The 27,288-nt window shown below is 42.4% G+C and overlaps 1 protein-coding gene across 4 annotated transcripts in view; it reads right to left on the minus strand.

Moving 5' to 3' along the window:
- The window catches only part of cd276 (CD276 molecule), a 461,861-nt gene that overhangs the window by 69,930 nt on the left and 364,643 nt on the right, over window positions 1–27,288 (minus strand). For all 4 annotated transcript variants that reach the window (XM_063070222.1, XM_063070220.1, XM_063070221.1 and 1 more), the window contains one exon: window positions 5,619–5,654. In XM_063070222.1, the coding sequence (XP_062926292.1) occupies window positions 5,619–5,654 (36 nt within the window). The remainder of the gene's footprint in view (window positions 1–5,618; window positions 5,655–27,288) is intronic.

Consider the following 27,288-nt stretch of genomic DNA (forward strand, 5'->3'; position numbering starts at 1 on the left):
TGTGCCTGGCCACAGAATACCCTGGATGGAGATCACCGAATAAGTTGCAGATATTTCAGCTGATTTCCCACAAAAGACGACATTCAAAGCATGGCATTTTATCCTTTGCAGGACCGCTGAGGCAACAAACGATGTTGTTGAAGAAGGTATAGCATTTCACTGTAACTTTAATACAGTGCTGTAGAAGATGACCAGTACCCTGGTATGTACCTTGCGTCCATTTCCATGAGCAAATACACACCTGTGGGGCAGGATCATGCTCCAAGCAGCTACTATTTTACAGTGTGAATTACATACCAACAATCTAAGTGGGTGCTCGCACTACAGGATGTTGCACACTCACATGGTGCACACTCCACATACTGATATGGTGCATACTCACACACTCACTTGGTGCACATTCACACATTTTCATGGTGCACACTCACATTCTGCACACCCACACACTCATAAGGTGCATACTCACATTGTGCACACTGTACACTTCGATGTACATGGGACAAATGAACTCCTCTTTGCACACTCGCACAATGCACATTCACTTTCAGGGACTCTACAACTCCTTTTCTCGGTGTTATTTATTTATTTACTTGTTTACTATTGTAATTGCAGTTTGTCCTCTTTTGCACACTGGTTGTTTGTTAGTCTTTGGATATGTGTAGTTTTTCATTGCTTCTATTGTATTTTGTTTTACTGTGAATGCCCGCAAGAAAATTAATCTCAGTGTAGTATATGGTGACATATGTACCTTGATAATAAATCTTCTTTGAACTTTGAGAGAGAGAGAGAGATGAGCTGGACTGTTAGCGCTAAACACACTGAGAATTTTTCATGTCAAGTCTTTCCCAGGTCAAGAACAGCTAGTGGGAGTGAAGCGTTAAGGGGCGATGAATGGCCTCCTACCTTGATCCTTTCAATGTGTTTACACCTAATGGATATTGTTGGGAAGAGTAGTCACTTTTACAATGTAGAAGGGGTCTCCTCCCCTCATTACCGGCCAATGAGGGAAGAAGGTGGTTATTTAAGGCACCCGACGGATGAATAATGTAGCAGAGCTCTGAGACCCATTAATTTTCAGGGTAGGTTATGTTGATCAGGTGAAATGTCTTGCAGTTTGCAGAGCCTCTCGTAGTGGCAGAACTCTTTGTATTTGGGAAGTTCAGTTGCATTCCAATAACAAATGTGTTTAACTTAAAACTTAGTCTGAACATTCATTGCATCTAGCAATTTTGTTTCTAGGCATTCAATCATCAATGGCATTTGTTGAAAGCTTAGAGCTTTCACCTTGTGCTTTGACAGGTCCATTATGGTGCTGGATACGAAGTCACTTCCATGAAGGCCAGGAGTAAAGATTTACATTTTTCTAGCACCTCTTGCATCCCTTTCAGGGCATCCCCAAACGCTTTACAGCCAATGAAGTACTCTGCAGTCATTGCCAGAATGTACTATGCACAGAAAATAATATGTTGTCCCAAAACGGAAAATGCATCAAGTTCTTCCCGAGACAAAGTGAAACCGATGATGCACTTGCCCTGTTTGCCTTTGGCTTAATGCAGATCAAAAATTATCCACAGAGGGAACTGATAGATTTTGCATTGTTTGTCTAACCCTCTGCAGCGTTGTCACTTGTTAACCAGCATGAGTCATTAAACAACTGTGACCTTTGGAGACAACTACTGTCAGCTTTCCTTTAACAAGAGGCTTACATTTTCATCTTCAGAACTGCGTATTAGCTCCCAAGATCCTACATAACAACATTTGGCAGAGAAGATAAATGTTTAATGAGAAACACTAGTAAGAGGCAATGATCAATTGAGGATTACAGTTTTATGACAAGCACCAAGCATGCCTTTCTCCAGTAATCTACTCCGTCAATCTTGAACAAAGCATTGTATTTTAAATCCAGAAAGTCAGGATGCTGAAAATAAATGATAAAATCCGAGATTTTGTATGTCCATTTATCTTGTCTATATTTTCTTTGTGGATAACTTTATTATTTATTTTAATGCTGGCACAGTAGTGTAGTGGTTAGCACAATGCTTTACAGTACCAGAGACCTGGGTCCAATTCCCTCCGCTATATGTAAGGAGTTTGTACGTTTTCCCCATGACTGCATGAGATTCCTCCGGTGCTCCTGTTTCCTCCCCCAATTCCTCCTACGTTTCGGTTGGTAGGCTAATTGGTCATTATAAATTGTCCCATGATTAGCCTAGGGTTAAATCAGGAGGAGGGGTGTTTTCTGGCAGTGCAGCTCTAAGGGCCGAAGGGCCCGTTCCGAGTTGTATCTGAATAAATAACAAAGTAATGTGCCAAATTCGAGTCTCCCCTTGGCAGCTTATGGAGTAAGGTGCGTTTCTCACAGCTCCATCTTTTACAACTCACTTTCCACTTCGTTTAAAGTTTGAAGATTTATTACTTTTGCTGAAGGATTTACGATTTAATTACGATGGCTGATATTGGATCTGGAATTGAATTAAGAGGTGGCAAAACTCTTCCCGAAGCTGAACAAACAAAGAAATCAGAGGAAGTCTCCACTTCAGAAAGAATGCTCTCTTTAATAGAAGATATAGATGCTAAGATTGGTATGGTAGACACCAAAATCGATAAGCTGACGAACGCTAATGCAAAGCTTCAAAAAACTATTTTCGCTGTTCAGGAATCTTTGAAGAATCTGGAAGATCAATATCAGAGCACTCATAGAATGGAAAGAGAACAGGAGTCAATGAGTCAAACTATTAAAGAATAAGAACTGAAGTTATCTTCTATGGAAAAGAAAATTAATGAGGTTACTTCGGAGTTATTAAGAATTAAGAAGAAATTGATCGTTCTGGAAAGCAGAAGTCGCAGGATGAATTTACGCATACTGGGTTTGCCTGAAAATACGGAAACCGGTGAGCTACTAAAGTTCTTTTTGAACATGTTATATTCACTTTTCAGTGGGATTCTTGAAGCCTGTCCGCTACTGGACAGAGCTCACCGAATTCGACGTCCCAAGCCTTCAGCTGAAATGAAACCTCGTCTTATTATAGTATGTCTGCATTACTTTACAACCAAAGAAGCTATTCTTTGAGATGCAAGGAAAAGGGATAAGCTAATTTATGATGGAGCAAAGATTCGTATAGTTGAAGAATTTACCCCAGATATTTATGCTGAACGAATTAAATGCCAGCAAATCATAGCTGAACTTTATAAGATTAACTGTCATCCCTCTCTGCGTTATCCGGCTCGTCTGATAATTACTCCACCTAATTCTCGTTCAAAACGGATTGACTCCTCAGAAGATGGTTGGAAATTTGTAAAGTCTATTTCGTAAGCAATTTGAATAGTTAATCCTTAGCTGGGAGCTGTTTGTAGCGGCTTTGATGAAAGTCCGTTCCATGTTTTATGAGTGCCCAGACATGGACTTGTTTGATTTACTCAGATCCGTTGTTGATTGCTTTAATAGTTAATATAGTTTTGGACTTAATAATGTGCCAAATTCAGTTGGTTTTCTAGTAGTTACATCATTTGACTTGACACTTCCTTTACTTTGAAAATGACAGTCACTTTCTGTGGTCACACTCAACACTGAAAATATTTCCAAAGAAAACTGCTAATTATTTCTCCAGTGAGATTGAGAGTTAATTCTTTAACAATGAATGAAATTAACATTTCGAATGCTGTCAATACTCAGGAGCTGGAGAAATCATCTCACATTACAATTATTTTCTTAAAGTTAGGGGACAACTAAAAGCAAATTGATGAAATCAATTCAATGAACGTTTCAGCACAGCAATGTTGGGTGTGTGATCAACAGCTTGGAGAGGATGTCAATAGCTGTGCATAGTAACAACTGGGGAAGAAGACTGGGTAGACCGGAACTAGGGGGTCACTGTTTAAAAATCACAGTCAAGTCATTTGGGAATGAAACAAGAGGACTCCACAAACTGTGGTAAAAATTAGAATTCTGTAAATGGCAACCAATGATAGATCAATCATTAGTTGGAAATCTCCAACCTAATAGATTATGAACATATCAATCAATAGTAAGCCCTCAGAACTACTCTATCAATTAATAAAATCATGGCTGATCTAACTGCAAACATCTCCAAATTCCCTCTTGGTCTCAGTAACCGATTACCCAATGGCTTATTGAGAATGCATCCATCTCTATCTTACAAACCTCCAATGAGTCTACTTCTACCATCTCCCAAATCAAAATGCAGCCAGCGAAGTAGATCTTTTGAACTGTATGAAGGGGAACAACTGATTGATGGAGATTGGCATTTGGGAAGTTTAACAATGGTAGCAGCCCCAGTACAGGAATGAACTAACACAAGGAAAATGATTCAGTTTTGAGACCATTCTAATGACTTTAATGTCAGACAACACTAATGTCCTTATCAAACTGTACTGCAAATGATAAGCAGTAACATGGGTGAGGTGCCTCCAAGACTTACACATAGTGCATCATCATGTCTTTAGCAGATGCTAGAAGGGTGGAGATATGTCACTACTGAAGGAGGTATAATGCGCTCCTTCCCTCCGCTAGACTACAGGTCACCCCTGGGCGAGGTGTAGCACCTGTGTAACCCCCCAATCACGGTCATGTGACACCATGGGAGCAGGTGGTGGATGGTCCTATGAGCAGCTGGTGCATATCACAAGTCCTTGTTATGCGACCACTGACGCCAGGCAGACAATCTCTGAAGAGTATGGATAATGGCTGGGGTCACCCATCTTGCCCAGAAGAAGGCAATGGCAAACCACTTCTGTAGAAAAATCTGCCAAGAACAATCATGGACATGGAAAGACCACGGTCGCCCCTGTCATATGACATGACACATAACAAATGAACGAACGCAGTTCACTTTCTCTGCACTAATCGTGTAATAAATTTCTTAATTCAGCTATGTGTTTCATGCGCTTTGCAAAATTCCAAGGCTGGCAAAGTGATGCAGCTAACGGAGCTGCTGTCAGACTGTGCCAGCAACCTGAGTTCAGTCCTTGCCTCGAGCTCTGTGTGTGTGTGCTTGCACCTTGGTGTTGGTATTGAATTTGCTTTATTATTGTCACATGCACTGAGGCACAGTGAAAAGCTTGCCCTGATACTGTTCATACAGATCAGATCATTACGCATTGCACTGAAGTAGAACAAGGTTAAACAATATCAACACAGAATAAAGTGCAACAGCTACAGAGAAAGTACAGTACGCGCAAACAGTATAGTACAAGATCATAATGAGGTAAATTGCCCCGAGAGAGTGGTAGAATTTGGGGGGGGGGGGTTGATGGGAGAGTGGAGAGAATAAAATGGGATTAGCGTAGGATTGGGTGCTCGCTGGTCATTGTGGACCTGAGTTGAAGATCCCATTTCCTTACTGTATAATTTTGTGACTGTACGGGTGTGCTGGAGTATGCCTCTGTGAAATGAAGCTCAGGCAATGATACTGCTGTTACAGTATGTGCTAACAGAGTCAGAGTCATATAGTACTACAACATAACAACAGCCTCTTCTGTCCACGTTGTCCATGGCAGCCTGGTCTTCTGCCTATTCTCATCTACCTGTACCATTGCCCTCCATACCCCTCTCATCCATTACATATTCAAACTTCCCTTAAACGTTACAACTGACATACCTGTCCTTGCTTCCGCATCCTCTTCCACACCATGCTCTGCAATTAAACAGATAAGCCTTGTTAAACATGGTTGTCTGAGAAAAGGCAATCAAGCTTAGTTAGTGCTCAGGTTCAATCGATTGTCATTTGTTCCTGAAATAGAATACACAATTACTGAGCTCTTTTCCGCATGTGTCCAAATGACAAAAATAAAGTTTATATATATATACAACACCTCTTGCATCTATTTCAGAACATCCCTAAATGCTTTACAGAGGCTTGCATTTATCTACCATCTCCCGCCTCTCTTTTAGGACATCCCCAAATGCCTTACAACCAATCGAGTACTCTGTCTTCTCAACAGATGCTGAAATCTGAAGCAACATACGAGATATTGAAGGAATTCAACAGTCAGGCAGCATCTATGGAAGGAAATGAACAGTCAGCATTTCAGGTCAAGACCCTTCATCCCATCTGGAGTGGAGGCAGTTCAGGAAAGGTTCACTTGATTGATTCTTGTAATTAAGATATTGATATTGGAAGAACAATTGGTACATACTGCGATTTGGAAGAGCAAGAGGTGATTCTGAAGGAACTTGTCATGGCAAATGTTAAGTGGTTCAGCAGGGGTATTTCACAAGAAGTTACCCAAGCTCTCTTCTTATTCAGTGAAGAACTTAGGTCCCACACCACCAGGTTCAGAAACAGTTATTACCCTACAACCATTGGGCTCCTGAACCATCATGGATAACTTCACTTACCTCAAATTTGAACTGATTGTACAACCTATAGGCTTGATTTCAAGTGCTCATTTCCTCAGTTTTTTATATGCACAATTTGTCTTCTTCTGATCATTGTTAGTTTGTCATTCTTAACTTATGGATAGTTTTTCATAAGTTCTACTGTATTCCTTTATTGGGCTCACTTTCAAGGGTTCTTCAACTCATGTTCTTGACATTTATTGCTTATTTATTTTGTATTATTATTATTATTATTTCTTTCTTTTTCTACTTCCAGTTTGTTGTCTTTTGCACGCTGGTTGCACACCCAGTTGGTGCGGTCTTTTATTGATTCTATTATGGTTATTGGATTTATTGAGTTATGCCTGCATGAAAATGAATCTCAGGGTGACATAGTACTGTAGTATTTTTATGTATTGCACTGTACTGCTGCTGCAAAATGAAAACAAATTTCATACCATATGTGTGTGATAATAAACCTGATTCTGATATGGGTCTCTATTGTGGACTGAGATGGGAAGGAGGCAGGGAGAGGGGAGTCATGGTTAGAAGAACAGGAAGGGAGAGTGGAGGAAGCGGGAAGCACCAGAGAGACATTCTGTAATGTTCAATAAACCAATTGTTTGGCTTACCTGGTGTCTCAGGGCTGGGTGTGTCTGCACCCGTCCCGCACCCGTCCCACATGCCTCTCGCCATTCCCAACACTCTTTGCTCCCGCCAGATTTACTAACTCACTCACCGCTCCACTTTGACACATACAGTACTGTGCAAAAGTCTTAGTCACCATATATATGTATATCTGCCTAAGACTTTTGCACAGAACTGTAAACGGTGACAGGTATGCACTTTGGTAATACATTTACTTTGAACTTTGAACTTTTGTACATTGGTTGTCAGCTTTCGTTTGTGGGTAGTTTATCATGATTCCATTGCATTTCTTTGTTCTGCTGTGAATACCTACAAGACAATGAATCTCAGGATAGTATATGGTGACATATACATACTTTGATATTAAATTTATTTGGAACTTTGAGTCAGTCCATCAAGCCTATCCCATGTTCAAAACAATCATGGCTATTCCGCGCTGGCCTCAACTCCACTTCTGTGCCAGTTCCCCAGTCTTCAATTCCTCTATTCTCAAATACTCGTTCATCTTCACTTTAAATATATCTAATGATAATAAGACCATAAGATTTAGGAGCAGAAGTAGGCCATTTGGCCCATCGAATCTGTGCCACCATTCAATCATGGGCTCATCCAATTCTTCCAGTCAACCCCATTCCCCTGCCTTCTCCCCATACACTTTGATGCCCTGGCTAATCAGGAACCAATCTATCTCTGACTTAAATGCACCCAATGACTTGGCCTCCACAGCCACTCATGGCAACAGATTCCACAGATTTACCAACCTCTGACTAAAGTAATTTCTCTGCATCTCTGTTCTAAATGGACGTCCTTCAATCCTGAAGTCATGACCTCTTGCCCTAGACTCAACTACCATGGAAAATAACTTTGCCATATCTAATCTGTTCAGGCCTTTTAACATTCAGAATGTACGGCATCCACCACCCTTGGGCGCAGAGAATTCCAGAGATAAATCATGCCTTTCAATAAGGAATTGGTGTGAATAGTTTCTGCATTTGATCCAGATTGTTTGTTGCATCGGAGCAAACAAACCAGGTTCACAAGTATCAGGGTTACTCTGATTGCTCTTTCAAATATGCATTACAGGCTCATGTACTACACAGACTGACCTTGGGCTTCATACAAACAATATTATTAAATTCAAAAGTTCAATGTGTATACACACACACACATTCATGCTTATGAATAGCAGAACTGGTTTCCTCTCTCCCTCCACTTTAGGTAATTATTTTTCTTATCACTTTGATGCCAATCATTACTGATGGATAGATAAGATACCTTATTGATCCCAAAGGAAATTACAGTGTCACAGTAGCATTATAAGTGCACAGATATACAAACATACAACCATCAGAAGAGAAGAAAGAAAGAAGAAAAAAAAAAGTTACCTCAAACAGTCTAACAGGAGGTGTCATCACTTCCCCCAGCAACAGATTGACTCATTATTGAGCCTAAAGGCCAAGGGCAAGAATGACCACATATGACGCTCTTTGGAGCAGCACAGTTGTCTTTGTATGTTACTAAAACTGCTCCTCTGTTCAGCCAAATTAGCATACAGAGGGTGAGAAACATTGTCTAGAATTGCCAGGATTTTCTGTAGGTCCTTTGTTCTACCACAGCCTCCAGTGTCCAGTTTGACTCCTGTAACAGAGCCAGCCTTTCTAATCAGGTTATTGAGCCTGTTGACATCACCCATGTTGATGCCATTACCCCAGCTCACCACCGCATAGTAGATTGTACGGACGACGACAGAGTAGTAGAACATGTGAAGGAGAGGCCTGTAGACTTCAAAGGACCTCAGTCTCCTCAGGGAGCTGAGGCGACTCTGGTCCTTCTTGTACGCAGCCGCTGTGTTGATGCTCCACTCAAGTCTGTCATCCAGGTGCATCCCCAGGTACTTGTAGGTCCTCACCACATCCACGCCCTCACCATCAATAGTAACAGGGAGCAGTGCAGACTTAGTTGTCCTGAAGTCCATCATCATCTCGTTTGTCTTACTGATGATGAGCAGCAGATGATTCAGCTTGCACCATTGACAAAGGCCTCTTCAGGGCCCTATATTCATCCTCCTGCCAACTCTTTATACACCCAATTATTGATGAGTCATCAGAGAATTTCTGCAGACGACATGAACCAGTGTTGTATCTGAAGTCCAAGGTATACAGGGTAAACTGGAAGGGAGCCTGTGGGGTGCCAGTGCTGCTTATAGCCATGTCTGACACACAGCTCTGAAGCCACATAAACTGTAGTCTGCCACTGTAGACGTGTGACTACCATACTGAGTGATTTTTGCTTATTTTAAATTTAGGGACAAATACAACTTATGGATGTAAGGATGTTTTAGGGGGATGACTTGCAACAGTTCCATATACTTTCAAATATTTCTCTTCACACATTTTGAGCAATCTTTAGTCCAAGTATTATGTTTAAATACAAAAATATAATTAAGTTGAGATTGGTGAGATTTAACTCAAGGATGCCACATCACTGCCTCACAAAACCAAAGACCCTGATTCAGTCTTCCGCCTCCAGTGCTGGCTGTGTGGAGTTTGCACGTTCTTCCCATGACAGTGTGGGTTTGCTCCGGGTGTTCTGATTTCCTCCCACATCCTAATGACGTGCTGACTGTAAAATTAATTGGCCATGCTAAATCATCCCTTGTGCACAGGTGAGGGGGGGGGTTGGAACTGGGGGGTTGGAAGCATGAAAAATATTAGGGACCAACAAAGGATTAGTGCAAGTGATGGTGGATAGTCAGCACAGATTCAGTGGGTTGAATTACTTGTTTCTGTGCTCTCTCTCACTCTCTCTCTGTATCATTCTATAATTTATTGAAGTATTTGATTAATCAGTTAAGGAGAAATAATTCCTATGGTAAAAGAAGAGGACAATATTAAAAGTAGGTAGCAAGAATGGTGAAGGAGAATGTTTCTCTTATGCATTTAGACCCAGAATGTCCTGTGTGAGGAAAAGTGACATCACTAAACAGTAGTATCTGATGAAGGAGAAAACTGCAGAAATCTGTTGCACTTGGAAGAATAACAGTTCAGCACAGACTAGATGGGCTGAAGAGCCTGTTTCTGTGCTGTAAGGCTATTTCACTCTGTAACTATGGGGGGAAAAGCAGGATACTGGAACAATTCAGATTTACGTTCAGATTAGTTTATAGTCACGCACACCGGGGTGCAATGAAATTTTTGCTCCTGTGAAGCTCACAGAGTAAACAGTACACATGTTAAGAATAAATACAGGGAATACAACAAAGGGCCTGTGCTGTGTCTGTAAGTGTTCTATGTTCTATTTAAAGTGACAATAACGAACGAGGTAGAATAAGGGTTTGAGAATGTGACAGTACCACTGGGAAGGGGCTATGAAAAGGGAGATTGGTTCAGAAGTCCGATAACAGTGGTGGAGGAGCCATTGTTGAATGTGGTCATCTGGGCTTTCAAGTTCCTGTATCTTCTCGGAGAAGGTAGAAGAGAGAAAAGGGAATGGCCAGGGTAGCAGGTGTCCTTGATGACTTTGTTAGCCTTCCTCATGCAATACACCGTGAAGATGGGTGGAAGGATAAGCCTGTGATGGACTGGGTAGTGACGGACGTTCAAGAAGCTGACCTGGGCATAGAGTTTCCTCATAAAATGGATCATTTTATGATTCTAGTACTGTTGCTCAGTTATCCATTTTCTGAATACATACACACTGGGAGATAGCTTGTTTATTTAGAAACTAGTACTGTTAGCTTGCTGAATCTATGAAGAAGTAAATAAGGAGATAAGGATAAATCTATACTCACCTTCTGGAAACTGCAATTCGCATGCATTTAACAGGGCCATATTGCACTATTGATCATCTCTTTACAGTGCTACGTACATTTTTACCCTTGAGTATTATGTCACTTCTTTAAAGTCCATGTTTTCAACAGGGAAGGTGACATGTAATGCCAGAGGAGAAACCTTGGAAAACAAGCAGCTGATTCTATAAACGGGATTTCAAAATAGTATCTGTAAACTGTGCTGAATTGAACTGAACAAAAATCAAGGAGTTGTAGATTCAATCTGACACAGATCTAGTTTACAGCTGAAGTTAATTAAGATCTTCATCACTGACAGTAATCTGCACATGAGGGTTGTTACAGAAAGGGAACATTGTGAACTCATTGAATTATAAAGCTTGGGCAAAGGCCTGCTGGCCAATTTGACAATGCCTGTCAAGATGCCCATCTAAGTTAGCCCCATTTGCCCATTTTTGGGCTCATATCCATCTGTACGTTTCATATCCATGTACCTGTCCAAATGTCTTTTAAATGTTGTTATTGAACTTGCCTCAACCACCTCCCCTGTCAGCTCATTCCATATATGCAATACCCTCTGTATGAAGATGTTGCCTCTCAGCTTCTTCTTTTTAATTTACCTTCTCAATTCAAACCTATGTCCTCTATAGTTTCTTATTCCCATTCCCTGTGTGTATTCTCTCTATCTATGAACCTCATGATTTTATACCTCTCTATAAGGTCACCACTCAGTCTCCTATGTTCCAAGGTACAAGGTCCATACCTGTCCAATCTCTCCCTACAACTTAATCCCTTGAATCCTGGCACCATCCTTATTCATCTTCTTTGCACTCTTTCCATGTGAATAACATCTCTCCTCGAACTAAAACTACACAATACTCTAAATACAGCCTCATCAATGCCTTGCACAATTGCAACATATTGTCCCAACTCCTATATTCAATGCCCGTACCAAGATGCCTGCTCAGATTATCTGTGTCAATTCAATCAAGCTGATCTTGATCCTGAACTCACACTGATGAAACTGGCCTCACTCCTATACTGTGCAAGATAGACATGGTTCCTTTGGAGAATCGAAGAATTGATGGTTACGAGGACCAGACACAGAAGAATTGAGGCCAGCATAGTTCAGCCGTGATCAATAACGTTGAGTTTACTGTCAGATGTGCAAGTATGTACGTAAAGCAGGTATTTATTTATTGAGATGCAGAATGGAATAGGCCCCTCTGGCCCCTCGAGTCACACTGCCCAGTGATCCCTCAATTTAATCCTCGACTAAATCACAGGACAATTTACAATGACCAATTAACCTGCCAACTAGTACCTCTTTGGAATGTGGGAAGAAACCGGAGCACCAGGAGGAAACCCAAGTGGTTTCAGGGAGAACGTACCAAATCCTTACTCCCTTACGGGAATTGAATCCAGGTCACCTGTACTGTAAAGCGTAGTGCTACCCACTACACTACCGCGCTGACCAATGTGAATGCACAGGTGTACTTGCAGCAGCATCACAGGTGCAGAGCATCATATAAGCAGCATTCACAAGAAACTAAACATACTTTTTACAAGATCACAATTAGAGCAAAAGAAAAACAAAGGTTCATTGTAGTGTGACGTGGTCATCATGTTGCTAAACTTAGGTAGTAATTAGGGTTGTGCAGATTGGTTCAAAAGCCAAATGATTGAAAGGAAGTTCTTGAACCTAGTAACAAACAAGAGAAAATCTGCAAATGCTGGAAATCCAAGCAACATGCACAAAATGCTGCCTGGCTGCTGAGTTCCTCCAGCATTTTGTATGTATTGTTCTTGAACCTAGTGGTGTGGGACTTCAGGCTTCTGCTGCTCCTGCCAAATACTTGCTGCAAAAAGGTGGCATGTCCCAGATGGTGGGGGAGTCTTGATGGGCCAAATGGCCTATTCCAGCTCCTGTTTTCTTGCATTCATTCATTACCTCAGGACATTCCAATGCATGCCATAGCCAAATGTTGTTAAGTATATTCAGACTGAGGTATTGCTTAGCTAGCAGATAGTATAGGTCAGCAAACCCAAGCATGGCTGGTAGAAGACTTGCATTAGAATTCTACTTAAGAAGTTAGAACAGAGATAGAAACAAACAGGTAGCAATCCCATGGAAACAAAGCTCACCTGTTGTTGCTTTGTAGATAGGAACAATGAAAATTATCCCAGAATTGGATTACATGGTGCTATCATTTGTATATTCAGATCCTGCCACAACAAAAAAACAAAACCTAAGGGATTTGTGAATGTTGCACACATTTTATGCTTTACTGATAATATTTATTATTTGTTTATTTCCTCATGTCTTACAAGGAGGCCATTGAGCCCATCCAGACCATGAAGACACCTTGTATGATCCCATCAGACCAAGTCTCTCACTTATTTCCCTGAAGCTTTTTCTTCCTTCACCTTCCCCATTCACCAGCCACTGAGCCACATTCACTGGAGTTAATTTATAACAGCTAATGAACCTGCAGAATTGTGATGCTTTAGGACGTGGGCGGAAACTAGAGCATCTGGAGGAAACAGGGAGGACACATTAGCTCCACGCAGACAGCGCTGTGGGCCAGGGTCACTCACACATCATGAGTTCGAGATCTTCTGTGGCTCTGTCACCTTAATATCAGCGACCCCTCTCCTGATACAAATACTGGCCACTGATTGTATTTCATGACTGTGGTTGTCAATAGCTTGTGTATGACCCACCTTGTCCCGAGGGCATTCATCCAGGATCCGCTCCTCAGCGCAGGGTGACACCTCTGCGTCGCCAAGTAGGACCAGCTGATCTCTGGCCACAATGGGAAACTTACACAACTGGGCACTCTTCCAAGGGGATGCACAATAATTTACTTTTGGATGACCCTATCCCTCCCAAATCTCTCACCGCCAAACCCAAAACTCCACTGGATACAATCTGCTGAGGATACTCAATCCCTACTAACATCTACTGTATCCCCTTCCCACCCCTGATTACAAAGGCAATCCCAATTATTGACTAATTCTTGCCCCCATCTCCACCACTCTCAATACACAGAAGCAATGAATCATCAAAATTCCTCAATGTTTTCCCTCACTACTCTACCCCTCCCTGGGCATCTCTGACCCTTGATCAAGCACAAACCTCAGATCTACTTCAGTTCATTGAGGTGCCTGAATTATGTTAAGGAAAAGATTGAAGAGCCCAACATATATTTAATATCCTTAGCCTCAGCCACCATTGAAATTCCCAATGGTGCCACCACAGACAAAAGGCATGCCAGTGGCTAAATTTCCTTATGAGTTTGAGGAGATGTGGTATTTTTTTGTTTATTTATTTACTTCGAACTACAGATTGGAACAGGTCCTCCTGGCCCAATAAGCCACACCACCCAGCTCAATAAGTCAAATCTCTTACTTAATATCACCAAAGACTCCAGCGAATTATATACTAATGCACAGTGGAGAGCATTCTGACTGGTTGCATCACCGTCTGGAATAGAGACGCTAACACACAGGATGGTAGCAAGCTGCAGAGCGTTGTAAACTCAGCCAGCTCCACCATAAGCACTAGCCTCCCCACCATCGAATACACCTTCAAAATGCAATGCGTCAAGAAGGTGGCATCCACTTTAAGGACGCTCACGATCCAAGACATGCTCGCTTCTCATTACTGCTGTCAACAGGGAGGCATGTGAGCCTGAAGACGCACATTCAATCTTTTAGGAATAGTTTCATCCCTCAGCTATGAGATTTCAGAACAGTCAAAGAATCCGTGAACACTACCTCATCATTCTGCTCTCTTTTTTATATATTGTTAATGTAATTTATAGTAATTTTTATATTCTGCACTGTACTGCTGCTGTAAAACAAAAAAATTCACAGCATACATCAGTGATAATAAATGTGATTCTGATTCTTATTCACTGCTTATTTCTGAATGCTCTAACTAATCCAACTCTAGTGTGACCAACTGGTCTCCAGCCAATCCTTTCCGCTCTTTCATCTTTTACTTTCCTTCTTCAGCTCTGAAGTTCTGTGATACCACAAACGCTAGAGTACTTTTTCTACTTCCTAAAGTTGATTATGTAAATTTATCACGCAGAATATGCATTCACTTTGGAGGTGAAGAGCAGAATACTCAAGCTGATGCCGATAAATGGTGACTCTTTGCATGCAGCTCCAATGGGAATAGTCAAACACAGTGGATTCCAGATAATTGGAACACATCGGGACCAATACATTTAACCTCAATTAAGCGGCTGCCCCAACTAATTAGAGTTTCTTGAAAATAGTTATAAAGGTATCAAAACACAATCTAATCTGAACTAACAAATTATGCATTACAATGAAATACACAACCGATTAGAACACATCCAATATACGACAGTATTACAAAACTGTGTATTAATTCCTAATAGTTATTGACAGAGGAATTGTATGCTGCTGTGTTCGTTTGATTGAATGTAATTCAGTGTGGACAATAGAAAATAGGTGCAGGAGTAGGCCATTTGGCCCTTCGAGCCAGCACCGCCATTCACTGTGATCATCCACAATCAGTACCCCGTTCCTGCCTTCTCCCCATATCCCTTGACTCCACTATCTTTAAGAGCTCTATCTAACTCTTGCCTGAAAGCATCCAGAGAATTGGCCTCCACTGCCTTCTGAGGCAGAGCATTCGACAGATCCACAACTCTCTGGGCGAAAAAGTTTTTCCTCAACTCCGTTCTAAATGGCCTATCCCTTATTCTCAAATTGTGGCCTTTGGTTCTGGACTCCCCCAACATTGGGAACATGTTTCCTGCCTCTAGCGTGTCCAATCCCTTAATAATCTTACATGTTTCAATCAGATCCCCTCTCATCCTTCCAAATTCCAGTGTACACAAGCCCAGTCGCTCCAATCTTTCAACATATAACAGTCCCACCATCCTGGGAATTAAGCTCCTGAACCTCCGCTGCACTCCCTCAATAGCAAGAATGTCCTTCCTCAAATTTGAAAACCAAAACTGTACACAATACAGTACTCCAGTGTGGTCTCATCAGGGCCCTGTACAACTGCAGAAGGACCTCTTTGCTCCTATACTCAACTCCCCTTGTTATGAAGGCCAACATGCCATTAGCTTTCTTCACTGTCTGCTATACCTGCATGCTTACTTTCAGTGACTGATGAACAAGGATACCAAGATCTCGTTGTACTTCCCCATTTCCTAACTTGACCCCATTCAAATAGTAATCTGCCTTCTTGTTCTTGCCACCAAAGTGGATAACCACACATTCATCCACATTAAACTGCATCTGCCATGCATCTGCCCACTCACCCAACCTGTCCAAGTCATCCTGCATTATCTCAACATCCTCCGCACATTTCACACTGCTACCCAGCTTTGTGTCATCTGCAAATTTGATAATGTTACTTTTAATCCATTCATCTAAATCATTAATGTATATTGTAAATAGCTGCGGTCCCAGCACCGAACCTTGTGGTACCCCACTAGTCACCACCTGCCATTCTGAAAGGAACCCCTAAATCCCTACTCTTTGTTTCCTGTCTGCCAACCAATTTTCTATCCATGTTAGTACCCTACCCCCTATACCATGTGCTCTGATTTTGCCCACTAATCTCCTATGTGGGATCTTATCAAAGGCTTTCTAAAAGTCCAGGTACACTACATCCACTGGCTCTCCCTTGTCCATTTTCATAGATACATCCTCAAAAAATTCCAGAAGATTAGTCAAGCATGATTTCCCCTTCATAAATCCATGCTGACTCGGACTGATCCAGTGTAGATACATAATGCCTTCAAATAATGCTTTCAACGATTGCATCCTCCAAATCTTCAGTTTCACTCTAACATTCAAGATGATTGTTGATGCTTTCAAATTCTTCATAGTTCCTAACTTGTTGAAGGAGTGAAATCATTTCAATTTCACTCGCAGCAGTTTCTCACACCTCCAAGCCTGAAGCCTTGAAACCACAGTGAGCAAAACAGCTCAAGATTGTCTTATTGATTATTTCTCGCCAACTTTCAGTGACAAAAATCACTGCTCTTTGAACACAAATACATGCAACTAATGCTATTTTAATACTGTTCGCTCTAAGCACAGTGTAGTGTCTAACAGCCACACAGTGCACGGCACTGAAGCTAGTTAGAAACTGTTTGACAAAGTCTCCTGTGCCAATTAAGTGGCATAGTGTCCTAAATAAACAAAGGGAATGCCAGCTATTTTGTCCCAAGCAAATGGTTGCTCTGATTAACTGGAATCCACTGTATTCCCTTTAGGACTGCCTCAGCTGAAATCCACAGGCACAACTATGGGCACTACAGTAAGCAACATTGTTTCAAAATGTTTAACAAATCTATCGATACTCAAATCTGGAAATATCAGTGGACCCTGGTCAACAGACTTGAGTCAAAAGTGCAGTTCCACTTTAAGAAAATGGAAACATGTAATCCGATCTGGTCTGCAGGTACAATTGAAATGCAAAGGCTTTAGGCTCCCTGCTGGTGAATATACAGTCTCTGGAAAATAAAATTGAAGAGCTCTGAGCAAGATTGCTGTACCAGAGGGACGTCAGGGACAGCCATGTACTTCGCTTTATGGACACATAACTCACACCCACCACTTCGTTCGCAGTGCTGCAGCTCGATGGCTTCACTATTCTCCGCAAAGCCAAGACAGCTCAGCCTTTTAAAGGCAGAGAAGATGGAGTCCGCATTATGATTAACTCATCGTGGCGGTTCTGTTTCAGTCCTGCTCACCTGACCTCAAACTTTATCTGCCGTCATCCTGGTAGTGGTGTAGATTCCACCTCAGGCCAACGTCAGATAGGCTCTGGAGGAGCTGAACACCGTAATCAGCAGTCATGAAAAAGCATGCCCTGTTGCCTTAACCATCATTAACCAGGCCAGCTTGAATAAATCTTTGAACAACTACCATCAACATAATCACCTGTGGAACCAGAGAAGCTGACAACTTGACCACAGTTATGCCACCATCAAGAACACTTACCATGCCATCCCACGCCCACACTTGGAAAGTCCACTCACCTGGTTATACTTCTACTCCCAGTTTGTAGGCAGAGACTAAAGACTGCAGCACCAGTGGTGAGGATCAGGAAGGTAAGTTCAAGGGAGGCATCGGAGTGCTTACAGGACTGCTTTGAGTCAGTGAAATGGACAATATTCAAGAGCTCATCTTTGAACTTCAATGAATATGCCACAGTTGTCACCGACTTCATCAAGACCTGTGTGGATGAGTGCGTGCCTTCAAGAACAAACTGGACTAAAAGCTGTGGGTGAACCAGAAGATTCGTAATCTGCTGAGGGCTAGATCTGTAGCATTTAAGACCGGTGATCCAGAACTATACAAGAAGTCCATGTACAACCACAGGAAAGCTATTTCAAGGGTGAAAAGTAAAATTCTGCTTTAGGTTAGAGGTGGACTCCGGTGCACATCAGCTCTGGCAGGGTTTGCAGGCCATTACTCGCTAAAAAGCAAAATGTAACATCATGAATGGCTGTGGTACCTCACTCCCAGATGAGCTCAATGCAGGCTTTGAGAGGGAGAATAAAACCACATCTGTGCCAATCTCTGTAGCATCTGGTGACTCTGTGATCTGTGATTTGGTAAATGATGTCAGGACTTCTTTCAAGATGGAGAACTCTCGCATGGTGTCAGGCCCTGATGGTGTACCTGATAGGGTACTAGAAACCCGTGCCAAAAGACTGGCAGGAGTGTTGAAGCACATCTTCAATCTCTCACTGCTGCATTCAGTGGTCCTCACCTGCTTCAAAAGTGTGATTATCGTTAGGTGTCCAGGAAGAGTAGGGTGAGCTACCTCAATGACTATCACCCGGTTGCACTCGCATCTACTATGATGAAGGGCGTTGAGAAGTTGGACATGGCCAGAATCAACTCTTAAAAAACTTGCAGCGCTTTAGAAGTATGTAGATTCAGGAAACACACAAAACATAAGTCATGAAATGCAGGATCAAAGGTGCTGTTTATAAACTCTTAAAACAAAAGATCTGCCATCCCTTATTGTTGTCAATCTTCTCATTTGAGAAAATGCAAGATGCATCCAGGAGCATACAAAATGATGGAGGAACTCAGCAGGTCAGGCAGCATCTATGCAGGAAAATGGACAGTCAATGTTTTGGGTTGAGATCCCTCAGCTGGACCAGTGCTAATAAAGGGTCTCAGCCCAAAACGTCATCTGTTTATTCCCTTTCTTTGATACCACCTGACCTGCTGAGTTCCTCCTGCATCTTGTATATTGCTGTTGAATATATATTCCTGGAAGTATCCTGCACTTTCCACACTCACTCCAATTACTTTTTCATAAAAGGACTCAAACACAATTAGAATTTTCATAATTGGCCTTTACTAGTTTATACAGGAAAAGTTCAGAACTAGAGGACCAAAGACTATAGCCATGGAAATGCACAAAGAAAAGTTTTGTTCAAATCTAGTGATGTCTTTTCATGTTTTTTTAAGGCAGAAATCAATGTCCATTCATTGCTGGACTTCTGCACAGCAACTTAACAGCAAAGAAATATTGGGTAATGCTTTTGTTATCTTACTGCTGTTACATTCTCCCTGACCACACTTTCTTTATGAGTGACATGAAGGCAACTTAGCTATATTCTCCTCAGGGGAACTATTGCCACATACTGTGATTACTTTGCTAAATTGTAGACAGACAGCTGTGTTGCAAATGACCTTAATGTAAAGATTATATATATATTGTTACGAGAATACACATAAAATTAAGATGTTTGCTGGCCTGGGCTAGCATCAGTGGCATCAGCAGTTGGTCTGCCACCTGCCCTCAGGGGAAGGAGAGATAAGGAACAATGGAGCAGCGTCTGGAGATGTGTAATGAAGGGATGTGGGAGAGAGAGCTGTCTGGAGTGGCTCCCCCCTTTGAACCCTGAACTGTTTGAAGTGATGGACAGGCGATACCCCAGCAGGGGGATAAAAAGGGACAGGTTCGCTAAGACAGACACACACGCCACCCGAGGTAACGAGACCCTGGAAGCGGTGCGCCTCTCACGAGTGGGTGAGAAGTGCCAGACAACGACAAGGGTGGAAAGGTACGATCAGCGGGAACCCGGTGTGTGTCCGCCCTTGCCTGGGTGCCGGGTTCACTGCAGAGGATCGACCGCATCTGGAGGAGGGGTCACAGTCGGTGACCTCAGGTGACATCACCAAGGACCCGCCCAAAAGCTGTTTGTGAGCCATCTCGCTGGTCTGTGAGTGAAGCCGTTCTGAATGATCAGTTGTTCCTATTCTATGTCTCTCTTCCCCCACCTTGTCCATCGCCATGGCAACGATTACTGCGAACTGAACTACTAACTGGACTGAACTTTGAGTCATTTTGAAATTGGTCATTTACCCCTAGACAACGATAGAGCTTGATTGATGCTGTTATCTTAATTCTGTGCACATGTGTGGTTATCATTGTTGAATTGTTGCATTTATTATCCTTTCGATTACTGTGTTGCTTGTTTCTTTAATAAAACTTTCTTAGTTCTAGTACTCCAGACTCCAACTGAGTGATCCATTTCTGCTGGTTTGGCAACCCAGTTACGGGGTACGTAACAATATATATATATATATATATATATATATATGTGTGTGTGTGTGTGTGTGTGTGCGTGCGCGTGTATACACACACACGCACACACACACACACACACACACACACGTTCGTGACAAGCAAAGACTTTTTACAGTACAAATAGTCGGCTTTCTATTCACCTCCGATAACTAATAAGGAGGCCACTGAGTTTATGTCATGGTCTTCTGCTGCTGTAGCTCATCCACTTCAAAAGTCAACATGCTGTGCATTTAGAGAAGCTCCTCTCCACTCCACTGTTGTAATGTGTGGTTATTTGAGTTACTGTCAACTTTCTGTCAGCTTGAACCAGTCTGGGCATTCTTCATTGACCTCTTTCATTCAAAATGTGTTTTCACCCACAGAACTGCCACTATCTGGTGTTTTTTTTTTGTTTCTCGCCACATTCTCTGTAAACTCTATAGACTGTTATGCGTGAAAATCCCAGGAGATCAGTAGTGTCCGAGAAACTCAATCCACCCTGTCTGGCGCCAACAATCATTCCACAGTCAAAGTCACATATATCACACTTCTTCTCCATTCTGGTGTTTGGGCTGAGCAACAATTGAACCTCTTGACCATGCCTGCACTGAGTTGCTGCCACATGACTGACTGATTAGATACTTGCATTAATGCTGATGTACAAGTGCACCTAATAAAGTGGCACTGGGTGTGGTTTGTAGCCTATATTAACAAGTCACAACTTTTAGGAATCCAACTAGAAAACAGGGTTTACTACCTCAAGAAATGGGAAGAGAGTCATTTAAGTTCTGATGCAAAAACAACCTTCAGTGGTTGTGGCACATTTAATTCTCTTGCACTTAATCACAGGATGCTGAGCTCACATCGATTCTCCAGCTCTAATTGTGCCTGAACTGAGCAGCTCACTCAGCCATTTAAGTTAAGTCAAGCACGTTGTTATGGTTCTGGAGTCAGACCTGGTATGGAATACTTGGTTTCATTCCTAATGAACCCGATTAGTTTTCACAGCCATCAGCTCCTCCATTGCTGATGCTACCTTCACATTTAGTAATGAATTTACATGTCCAACTTGCAATGGTAAGAGAGGGGCCCATTCCTCTGGATGATAAGATCAAGCCTCTGATTTACTAAACAGAAAGCTGCCATAGTTTATCGTATGTCTCGATATAATTGCTACTTTCAAAATGGATCACAGGAGTATTATCAATTATGTCATTCAGCTTATCAATACTGTTAAGCCATTCCATCGTGGCTGATTTTTTCAAACCTGTTCTCCAGCTCTCCGAAATTCCTTAATCCCTTTCTAATCAATAACCTATCAATTCTCTGCCTTAAGTATACCCAGTGACTTGCATCCATTGCTTTCTCTGACAACTAGGTCTGCAGATTCATCAACCTATGACTAAACAAATTCCTCTCTTCATCTCAGTTTTAAAGATATATCCCTTTATTCTGAGGCTGTGCCCTTTGATCATAGATTCTCAAACTCATGGAAACATCCTCTCTGTCCACAATATCCAGGCCTTTCAGTATATGATAGGCATTGATTAAACATACAAAGATATCAAGGTAGTTGATCAAAATCCTAGTCTTAAAGGTAGATTTTTATGAAATTCTCAGTGGAGGTGAGAGAATCTCAGGGTTCCGGTGCCTATGGCTTTGGGAGCTGGAGGTAAGAGCACCAGTGGTGAACCATTAAAACCCAAAGACATGAAAGAGTTGGAATGGAAGGCCTGGAGAAGTTACAAGGTTGGGGAAAGGAAGGGGTGGTCAAAGCATCTCTAACCTAGTTCCACAGGTCAGACTCTCATGAGCAATCAGCGGACCTGACTGGCACATTTTAGAGATGCATCTACGCTTTGCATTTACCTGGAGACTTTATTAAACAAAATGAAAACTTCTCAAATTGAGAAAGACTTCCATCCCTCTCACCCCATTGAGAGGGCCAAGCCTAGCCTCATAAACCATTTCTCTGTCAAAACCAACAAACAAATGAACCACTGACACAAAATGCTGGAGGAACTCAGCAGAACTCATTGCTAACTGCCGACGAGACATCAACTATCTTGACTTCATCACTCCTTTCTCCAAATCTAACTTCACTCCTTCCGAACGCACTGAGCTCCAATCTCTTGGCACTAATCCTAATCTCGCCATTAAACCTGCAGATAAGGGAGGTGCTGTAGTAGTCTGGCGGACTGACCTCTACTTTGCTGGGGCCAGGCGACAACTCTTAGACACCTCCTCTTACTTACCCCTCGAACAGGACCCCATTGAGGAGCACCAGGCCATTGTCACCTGCACCATCACTAACCTTATTAAGTCTAGGGATCGCCCATCCACTGCCACCAACCTCATAGTTCCCTTATCCCATACCTCCCGCTTTTGCCTCCTACCCAAGATCCACAAATCTGCCTGTCTACGTAGACACATTGTTTCTACTTGTTCCGCCCAAGAGAACTTATATTTGCATACCTCGACCTATTTTATCCTCCCTGGTTCAGTCCCTTCTTAGATATGTCTGTGACACTTCACATGCTCTGGATCTTTTCAACTAGTTCAAGTTCCCTGGCCCCGATTGCCTCATTTTCACCATGGATGTCCAGTCCCTATACACCTCCATCCCTAATAAGAAGGTCTTTAAAGGTCTCTGCTTCTTTCTAGACAACAGACTCAACCAGCTCCCCTCCACCACCAACTCTGCTCCATCTGGCGGAAATGGTCCTCACTCTCAATAATTTCTTGTTCGGCTCCTCCCTCTTCCTCTAAACCAAAGGTGGAGCCATGGGCACTCACATGGGTCCCAGCTATGCCTGCCTTTTTGTTGGTTTTGTGGAACAGTCTATGTTCCAAGCCTACACTGGTATCACTCCCCAACTTTTCCTACACTACATCGACGATTGCAATGGTGCTGCTTTCTGCACCCACGCTGAGCTCGCTGACTTCATCAACTTTGCCTCCAACTTCCATTCTACCCTCAAATTTACTTGGTTCATTTCTGACACCTCCCTCCCCTTTCTTGATCTCTGTCTCTATCTCTGGAGACAGTCTAACTAATCATATCTTTTATAAACCCAGTGATTCTCACAGCTACCTGGACTATAATTCTTCCCACCCTGTTACTTGTAAAAACGCCATCCCCTTCTCTCAGTTCCTGTGTCTCCGCTGCATCTGCTCTCAGGATGAGGCTTTTCATTCCAAAATAACTGAGATGTTCTCCTCATCACTCACCTGCATCTCTTCCCATTTCACACACGTCTGTCCTCATCTCATCCTCCCGCCACCCCACTAGGGATAGGGTTCCCCTTGTCCTCACCGAACACCCCACTAGCTTCCGCATAAAGCACATAATTTTCCAAAACTTGCACCATCTCCAATATGATCCCACCACCAAGCATATCTTTCCTTCCGCCCACTTTTGGCTTTCCACTGCAATCATTCCGTATGCGACTCCCTTGTCCCTCCCCACTAATCTCCCTCCTGGAACTTATCCTTGCAGGCAGAACAACCTGCCCCTAAACCCCTCACTCTCATTACCATTCTGGGCTCCAAACAGTCCTTCCAGGTGAGGTGACACTTCACCTGTGAGTCTGTTGGGGTCATCTACTGTGTCCGCTTCTCCCAGCATGGCCTCCTGTATATCGGCAACACCCGACGTAGATTGGGAGACTACTTTGCTGAGCTCCAATGCTCCATCCACCAGAAAAAGCAGGATCTTCTGGTGGCCACCCATTTCAATTCTACTTCCCATTCTCATTCTGATGTGTCAGACCATGACATTATCTACTGCTGTAATGAGGCCACACTCAGGTTGGAGGAGCAACACCTTATCTGGGTAGCCCCCAAGCTGATGACATGAACATTGATTTCTCAAACTTCCAGTAACCATACCCCCAACTTCACCATTTCCCCCATTCCTGTTTCCCTCTATCACCTTACCTCCTTACCTACCCATCACCTCCCTCTGGTGCTCCTCCACCTCCCCTTTCTTCCATGGTCTTCTATCTTCTCCTATCAACTTCCTCTCTCCAGCCCTTTATCTCTTTCACCAGTCAACTTCCCAGCTCATTACTTCACCCCACTCCTCCCAGTTTCACCTATCACCTACCAGCTTGTACTTCTTCCTCCCCTCCTCCCACCTTCTTACTCTGACTTTCCATCTTTTTTTTCCAGTCCTGTTGAAGGGCCTCAGCACAAAATGTCGACTGTTAACCCTTTTCCATGGATGCTGCGTGGCCTGCTGAGTTCCTCCAATATTTTGTGTGTGTTGCTTGGATTTCTAGAATCTGCAGATTTTCTCGTGTTTGTAATGAACCATTGACTCTATGTCACATACACTGGTCAAGTACTGGCAAGCAATAAGACAGTCACCAGGATTCAACATTGCCTCTCATTGTCAAGCAAATAGAAAAAGGTGATTAGGTTAAAACACAAACAATTTTTTAACATTATTTTATCCTAATATATCTACCTCTACCACCACCCTGGCAGCATGTTCCTGTTAGCAATGATGGGGAGGACGTGGATGTGGTGAGGACCTACAAATACCTGGGGTTGCACCTGGATGACAGACTTGAGTGGAGCACCAACACAGAAACTGTGTACAAGAAGGGCCAGAGTTGCCTCCACTTCCTGAGGAGATTGAGGTCCTTTGGAGTATGCAGGCATCTCCTTCACATGTTCTACCAGTCTGTTGTCGCCAGTACAATCTTCTATCCAGTGGCGTGCTGGGGCAATGGCATCAATATGGGTGATGCCAACAGGCTCAATAAGCTGATAAGAAAGGCTGGCTCTGTTATAGGAGTCAAACTGGACATTGGAGGCTGTGGTAGAACAAAGGACCCTACGGAAAATCCTGGCAATTCTGGAAAATGTTTCTCACCCTCTGCATGCCACCTTGACTGAACAGAGGAGCACTTTTAGTAATAGACTAAGACAACTGCACTGCTCCAAAGAGAGCTATGTGAGGTCATTCTTACCCTCGGCTATTAGGCTCTATAATGAATCAACCTATAGCTGGGGAAGTGATGACCCCCCTCCTATTAGACTGTTTTGAGGTAACTTATTTTTTAATTCTTTCTTACTTCTCTTCTAATATTGGTATATCTGTGCACTTGTAATGCTACTGTGACATTGCAATTTTCTTTGGGATCAATTAAGTATCTATCTATCTATCTATCTATGTTCCATGCACCCACCACTCTGCATAAAATATCTACCTCTGACATCCCCCCTTATACTTTCCTCCAATCATCTGAAATGTATGTCCTCTCCTATTAGCCATTCCCACTCTGGAAAAAAGACATGCTGTCCACCCTACCTATATCTCTTAACGTCTTATACACTTTTATCCTGTCTCCTCTCATCCTCTTTTGCTCCTCAGCTTGCTCAACCTTTCCTCATAAAATATGGTCTCCAATCCAGGTAGCATACTTGTACATCTCCTCTGTACTCTCTACAGCTTCCACATCCTTCCTAAAACTGAACACAATACTCCAAGTGTGATTTAACCAGTTTCATGGAACTGCAGTATTACGTCGCAGATCTTGAAGTCAATCCCCTGACTAATAATGGCCAACACACCCTATGCCTTCTCAATCACCGTATCAACATGTGCAGCAACTTTGAGATATCTATAGATTCAGACCCCAGGATCACTCTGTTCTACACTGCTAAGAATCCTTGAGACTCAGTACTTGATACTCAGCTATTAAATGTGAATAAATACATATTTATGTGACCCATGCAGCCTTCTAATGAAGTGGACACAGAATGGGAGTATAATGGCAGCAGGATGCTAAAATCTATTTCTATTCACATTGTCAAGTCATACATCGTTGACTACTTATACAAATGTTTCAAATTTATCCAGTTTTTGAAGTTAAGCAGTAAAAACAGGATCCAGGAAGTGCAAAGCAGAACTGGATACAACTCTGCACTTAATCTACAGCACATATGTGGAAATGAGTGGTTTAAAGTGTTCATTGTTTTGCCAGTACCAATCAAAGCATGCAGTTCCATCAGGCAGTTAACGTAAGCAACATTCATTATAAATGTAGAAGTAGGAACTTATAATTGAAATACTGGTACAAGATTCATTGCAAAGACATGACATGATGAAGTAAAGCTTTGTAGACAGAGGAATTCATATTTGATATATGATAGATCTGGTAAGATGTATCCAACAAATCATCCCACCATTCCTTCCTGTCTATTCCTACTGTCACCTTATGTACATATCATCGATCAAAGTACTGTACATAAGGTAGCTTATGCATTTATACAGTACTGTGTGAAAGTCTTAGGCACATATATACATATCTATATAGATAGGATGCCTTAGACTTTTGCACAGTACTGTATATTATGTCTTTCCAGTTACTAAATAGCACTTAATACGACTGAGCTAATATGAAGTACTCTTTTTCTGTTTCACAACCTTCCAATTTTAACCAATATACATTACGGGTGGAGGGCTGCAGATACGTCTCTACCAAAGGAGGTGTAAGGCGCTCCTTCCCTCCGCTAGCCTGCAGGTCACCCTTGGGCAAGATGTAGCAACTGCTTAGCACCCCCATCAGGGTCATGTGAAACCATGGGAACAGGTGGTAGATGGTCGTATGAGCAGCTGGTCCATATCACAATTCCTGGTTATGCGACCACTGACACCAGGCAGGCGGTCACTGAAGAGTATTGATAATGGCTGGGGTCACCTGTCTTGTAAAGACACTGCCCAGAAGAAGACAATGGCAAACCGCTTCTGTAGGAAAATTTGCCAAGCACAATCATGGTGTTGAGATAAGACCATGATTGCCTACATCATACCACATGGCACATAATGATGATGACAAAACTGTGCAAAAGCCTTAGTCACCCCAGCTATATATATGTGCCGAAGACTTTTACACAGGTCTGTAT

The sequence above is a fragment of the Mobula hypostoma genome, chromosome 18, assembly GCF_963921235.1.
Source record: "Mobula hypostoma chromosome 18, sMobHyp1.1, whole genome shotgun sequence".
Classification (NCBI taxonomy): domain Eukaryota; kingdom Metazoa; phylum Chordata; class Chondrichthyes; order Myliobatiformes; family Myliobatidae; genus Mobula; species Mobula hypostoma.